Raw genomic sequence first — 6,000 nt, forward strand, 5'->3', positions numbered from 1 at the left:
CACGGGGAGGGAGGGAGGGAGAGAGGGATGAGCAGCCATCACTGCAGTGATATGGAGAATCTGATAACAATAACCACGAAGGGGAGGGGAAGGGATCAGCTGGCAGCCCAGGCGCTGGTGGGAAACTCACTCAAGGAGTGGTGGAATGGTCTCGCCACTGTCATTCCTTATTCTTTACCTTAAGGCTTTCTCCATCCATCTCCACGCCAAAGGCACCTAGGCCAGCAAGCTACGGGCATTCCTGGGGGAAGACGGAGGCGGTGACTATCCTCTCCTTGTCACAGGGGAAGCACACCTCTTGCCTCCGAGGGCGCCTGCCGCTGCCAACCCCTTGGGGATGGGGGGCTTTCATCCTGGCAGCAGGTGAGAAGCAGCCCAGGCTGCAAAGGGGAGACCCCGCACTCCAGACGTGGGGCCAGCCAGCGAGACCCCCTCCCCATTCTTCCAGACGGGGGCAGACGGCCCTTCCAGCCCAAGGCCCCTTCTTCCCCGCCTGGCTCGCCACGGCGCTTCTCCGCCCCTCCTTACCGACAGTCCTGGAGCCGATGCAACCCATCCTTCCTCCGGCCCGCGGGGCTCCCTCGTCGGGGAGGGCGCGCAGGAGCAGGTGCAGGAGGCGGCGGGGGAAGCGGCCGCCGCAGCCTGTGCGCACCGAAGCAGAAGGCGGCGGCGGCGGCGGCGGCGGCGGGAGCGGGGCTGCGGAGCGGGGGCTCCGTCACGGCGAGTCCCCAGGGCGGCCCGCCGGGGGCCCCGCAGGGCTGCTCATCCCCGCGCCGAGGGGCGAAGGCGCGCGCGAGCCCGGCAGGCCGAGGCGCCCCGAGGGAGCCGCGCGAAACGCTTCCCCGACGAGCAGCCAGACCCGCCTCCTGCCCGCCCGCCCGCCCGCCTGCCGTCTCCCTCGCTCTCTGCCCGGCTCGGTGGAAGGAAGATGCTCCCGGGGCTCACGAGGGAGGGAGGCGAGGAGGGAGGAGGGCTCAGATTGGGTAAACAGCTCCCGAGCCCGGCGCGCCGCTGCCATTGGCTGAGCCGGAGCCGCGGCGGGAGGAAGTAGGGAGCGGGCGAGGAGCGCAAGGCGGCAAGGAGACGCGCGCTGCTGCTGATACTGGGGAGGGGGGGGGGCTGCCTGCCAGCTAGCAGCCGGCCTGGTACACGCCCTGCCATGCCGGGAGGGGGCAGGTGGGTGGAGAGTAGAGTAGCAAAGCGGCGTGTTGGCACGTTCACACGAGAAAGCAGAGCGGGTCTCCGCTCTTTACCAGGGGGCCATTTTGAGGCATGCCGCCGTACGAAGCGGCACCGAGGAGCAAACGGAGCGCGCGGGTGGGTGGAGAAAGGCAGCCAGCCGTGAGGGTTCACACGGGTTGTTGCGGCTTCTCCTCCCTAGGAGGTGGTGTGGCGGCCATCGGCCACGGATGCTTCACTCGAGGTTCCTGTATTGCAAGGGGTTGGACTAGACGACCCTGGAGGTCCCGTCCAACTCTACGGTTCTTGGATTCCATGGGTGGCATCGTGGCGGGGGTTCAGACAAGACGCCAGGGTCGTCGCCTCGGGTCAAGGGTCGGGGAGGAGAGTCCGGCGGGCGTCGTAATCCGCACCTGTCCAGAAGCAGAGCCGCCGCTGGTTGGCTGCGGCTGCCAAGCCTGTGCGTGCGCCCACCTGGCTCCCGGGAGAGGGCACTGCGCACAGAAGGGCAGCCGGCGGAGAGCGGCTACGACTGCAGTCGTCTTCGGCCTTCGCCGGGGAGGGAGCCCACGCCTAACGCGAGTCGACGGGCGCAGGAGGGCGCTGCAGGTCGTTGGAACAGCGAGGCCCGTCGGGACAGAGGGCGCGAGAGGGATGGGCGAGGCCAGCTCCCGGGCATCGCAAGCCCTATAGCAGCCAACTCCTAGGGGCCGAGGGACCCCCAATAAAATACTGGAGCGTAGGAGTGCCCACTTGAATGAAATATTGGGGAAGTGGGTAAGCCCCGCCCCCATAATCGATCACATGGCGGGGTGCACGCGCACTATTTGAATTGCAATGCCTATCAACTTGGGGGAGGACAGCCCTCTCAAATATTTTATCCCTCCCCCCCCCAGCTGACGGGCATTGCCATTCAAATAGTTGTGCGTGCATGGCACCAAACGATCGATTATGCCAGGCGGGGTTTTACCTGCCCCCCCCCCCATTATTTTATTCAAGTTGGCACTCCTGCAAGCCCTCTGCCCCGGGCAGACGGAAGGTGCGCGGGGAGGGATAGCGAGATGCGGCCGCTTTTTTTCTTTTGGTGGCGCTTTCGGGCTCTGCGCCTCTGACCCAGAAGGAGGCAGGCGCGCCGGAGCCTCCTCGCGTCCGCCGTCGGGAAGTGCAGCGGCGCCTCCGAGCGCGCACCACACCCGCAGTGGACGGCGCGGCATTCATCGCATTGTCTGCGGCGCGTGCCAGGGGGGGTTCCTGCCCGTGCCAGACGGAGCGTCCGCGGGGAGGGCGCGGAGGGAGTAGCGGGGCGCGGAGGAGGGGATCCCCGGCACGCGCTCGGGAGCCGGGAACCAGCAGGCAGATCTGACGGAGAGCTTGGAGGAGGGCGGCAGCCGGCCGGGACGGGGAGGGAGGAGCGAGCTACAGCCGGGACGACCTGAGCAGCTCCACGCTGTCGATCCGGTCCAAAGGTGCCCCTCCTCCGGCGACCTGATCTTCGGGGAACGCCCGGGAGACCCGCCGGCAGCCCTTATCCCTCCACGTGGGTCGTTGGTGGGTGGGGGTGATGGGGCCTGCAGGCCCAATGCCAGACAGACAGCAGACCTGTTAGTCTCTTGCGGGGGGGGGGAGGCGAAAGAGGCACCCTGAAACACTGACAGATATATTGGGGCAGAGTCTTGCCTGGGCCAGAACCCACAGGTGCGCATGACTTCCCCACACAACGCCCTTTCACAGATCCCCCAGCAGGGTGGTGATTGCCCCAGACCATAGGAGCCAATTCCTTTGCCCCCCCCCATACAATATTTGAGGGGGCCGCCTCCTCCTCCCCAAGTTAATGAGCATTGCTATTCCAATGGTGCGATAGCTGGAGAGAGACATCTGGTGAATGAAGGTCAACAAACCAAACATTGCGAAAGCTTGCAAATACAACTGTTATTGCTCTGCTAGCAGGCAAGACCATGTTGAGCAATTGGACCCACAACATTAGTGCGGACTTTGTTCTGTTTCCAATGGGATCCTTCCCCATTGAAAGGTCCTTTCTAGGAAGAAGTCACCTAAGCTTAACTCCTTAACATGCCCGTTTTGTTTTATTATTTTTGTTCTGAAGGTGTACACTTAAGAACGAGTGGTACAGCCCAAATACTGTTTTAATCACAGCAATGAGAAAGGAGCCTGTTAAGTTCATCCTTCTCCCATTGCCAAACTGCAAAAAGCCGGGGTGGGGGCAGCACTGAACAGAGTTGTGGGGTATGTGTGGCATAGGTAGCTCAGTAGCAGAGCACATATTTGGCCAGGTCTCAGGATCAGTCCAGCCAACAACAAATCTGAGATTTTGTTGAGCCGCTGCCAGACAGGATATACAGTCTTTGCTAGATGGACAAGGGAGTTCACCAATGTTCCTATAACACGAGCATAAGACGAGTTCTGCTAGATCAGACCAAAGGCTCATCTAGTCCCGCATGCAAGCAAGACCTGAGCACCACAGCAAGCTTGCCACTCATTTTTCCCCCCAGCTCCTGCAATTCTTAGTCTTCCTCTCTCTGACACTTGAGTTGGTATACAACCATTCGGAAAAGTGCATGATCTTCTGCACAGACACATTCTTAACCCTTGGCCACAGTTCCAGCTCATAGAATCATAGTATTGGAAGAGACCACAAGGGCCATCGAGTCCAACCCCCTGCCAAGCAGGAAACACCATCAGAGCACTCCTGACATATGGTTGTCAAGCCTCTGCTTAAAGACCTCCAAAGAAGGAGACTCCACCACACTCCTTGGCAGCAAATTCCACTGTCGAACAGCTCTTACTGTCAGGAAGTTCTTCCTAATGTTTAGGTGGAATCCTCTTTCTTGTAGTTTGGATCCATTGCTCCGTGTCCGCTTCTCTGGAGCAGCAGAAAACAACCTTTCTCCCTCCTCTATGTGACATCCTTTTATATGATGTCAGCTTTAATAATAATCAGGGGCACTATTGCTGAACAATGATTTCCTTCCTATGTTTGAGCCAGTTCAGGTGTTCACTGAAGCCATAGCCGAAATAGTGCCCGGTTTTTAAAAACCCTACTCTCAGTGAACTGTGCTGGGAGGAGCTCAGGGAGCTACAACAAAACATGTCTCTCCCACATCGGGAGAGTGTTCAGATTTCTTCTCTGTTTATGGCACATTTAAATTTTCAGTTCATACTTTCTTGTGCATCATGGTGAGAGGTTGCCACACTTGATGGCTGCCATTTGTGATGTAGCTGCAAGATTTTGTCCCATGTACATATTGTGGAGACTGCCCATCTGTTTCGAGGTCAAGGCAAGGTTCCAAATTTGTCATCGCCTCCCAATTCGCTGGAATCCTGAGCAAGCAAGTTTGAAATTACCAGACGGTTGGGTTGCCACTATAGGGCTGTGAAAATTTGTGTCCCGGGCTTTCTAGACTCATCTACTGGGATGTGGGTGGCGCTGTGGGTTAAATCACAGAGCCTAGGACTTGCTGATCAGAAGGTCGGCGGTTTGAATCCCTGCGATGGGGTGAGCTCCCGTTGCTCGGTCCCTGCTCCTGCCAACCTAGCAGTTCGAAAGCATGTCAAAGTGCAAGTAGATAAATAGGTACCACTCCAGGAGGAAGGTAAACGGTGTTTCCGTGCGCTGCTCTGGTTCGCCAGAAGTGGCTTAGTCATGCTGGCCACATGACCAGAAGCTGTACGCCGGCTCCCTCGGCCAATAAAGCGAGATGAACACCGCAACCCCAGAGTCGGCCACGATTGGACCTAATGGTCAGGGGTCCCTTTACCTTTACCTATATACTTTCTGAAACCCAAGGTTGCCAGATGTGAAATTTCCCCCCCAACTCTCCTACCTCACAACTATCACTACATGCAGGGCACAGTTGCATTGAACCATCGAACCTCAGCCCTGGCTCTAGGCACAGCACCAGATAAATGTGTTATGTTGTGTCAAGTGCAAGAGCCCACTGTGATTCTTCAACAGGCACTAAAGGCTAGGAGGTGCTTGCTCAATGTCATTTGAGGGCTGGTGGCTACTAGCTATTTCACACAGGACGTTCAGGACCAGGTCAGATGACGGAGACTCTTTGGCAGTTCAAATGCCCAAGTCATTTCGTGTATTTGCTTCTTCTGTTTGTATCCTGTCGTTCCGCCAAACAGTGCTGAGATGCTGATTGCTTTTAGGGACACTGATGTGGTTTTAAAGCTAGCGTTGTGTCTGGATGCTTACCTGTGCCAATGCACAACTTGTAAGGAACCCGATGGGGCTGGGCCATGGGCCTGCAGCCAGGTGAGCCAGGAACCATGGGACAAAGCCAATCAGGAACAAGGGACAACCAGAAATAGAGAAGAACAAGGCAGAAGCAAAGAGCAATCAAAAGATGCAGAAACACAAGAGCTCAGAGAAGTCTTGATGCTTAAGGATCAGGAAGCTGTGTTAGTGGGTTATGAGCATATCAAACTATGTACTTATGCAGTTGCGGCAACATGCAGTTCAGCGGCCTGCCACATGGGGCAGCCCCGCACAGTTCCAAATATTCCTGCCTGTGTGTGTGTGTGTATTTGAGTCCCGACGGAAGCAGATGTTGCACATAAATGCTCTAAAAATGCCTGGGTTCCACTTTGGGAGCACGGTCGAGGTTGGAGCTGCTAAGGCACCATCTGTCCATGTTGCAATGGATATATTTCGGTTTGTTCTCCCTGAGGATGTGCACAGGTTGCTTTGAGGTTCTAGGCCTTGCCCATCCTGGCTGGCTGAAGTGGTCAGAGCAGATCTGTCCATCTGAGTCTCAGAGATAGCCAGTGAGGCAGCGGGTAACTGAACTTGGGTGG

At 57.5% G+C, this 6,000-nt stretch overlaps 1 protein-coding gene across 2 annotated transcripts in view; it reads right to left on the minus strand.

The window, feature by feature from the left end:
- The window catches only part of FAM131B (family with sequence similarity 131 member B), a 49,681-nt gene extending 49,028 nt beyond the window's left edge, over positions 1–653 (minus strand). Inside the window, exon 1 of one of the 2 annotated variants that reach the window (XM_080986914.1) lies at positions 529–653. In XM_080986914.1, coding sequence (XP_080843040.1) covers positions 529–556 — 28 coding nt within the window. In that variant the 5' untranslated portion in view covers positions 557–653. Of the gene's footprint in view, positions 1–130; positions 225–528 lie in introns of those variants that run through there. The other variant, XM_080986913.1, reaches the window with a different exon arrangement.
- Between the last annotated feature and the right edge of the window lie 5,347 nt (positions 654–6,000).

The sequence above is a fragment of the Podarcis pityusensis genome (assembly GCF_964106645.2).
Source record: "Podarcis pityusensis genome assembly, chromosome: 17".
NCBI classification, from domain to species: Eukaryota; Metazoa; Chordata; class Lepidosauria; order Squamata; family Lacertidae; genus Podarcis; species Podarcis pityusensis.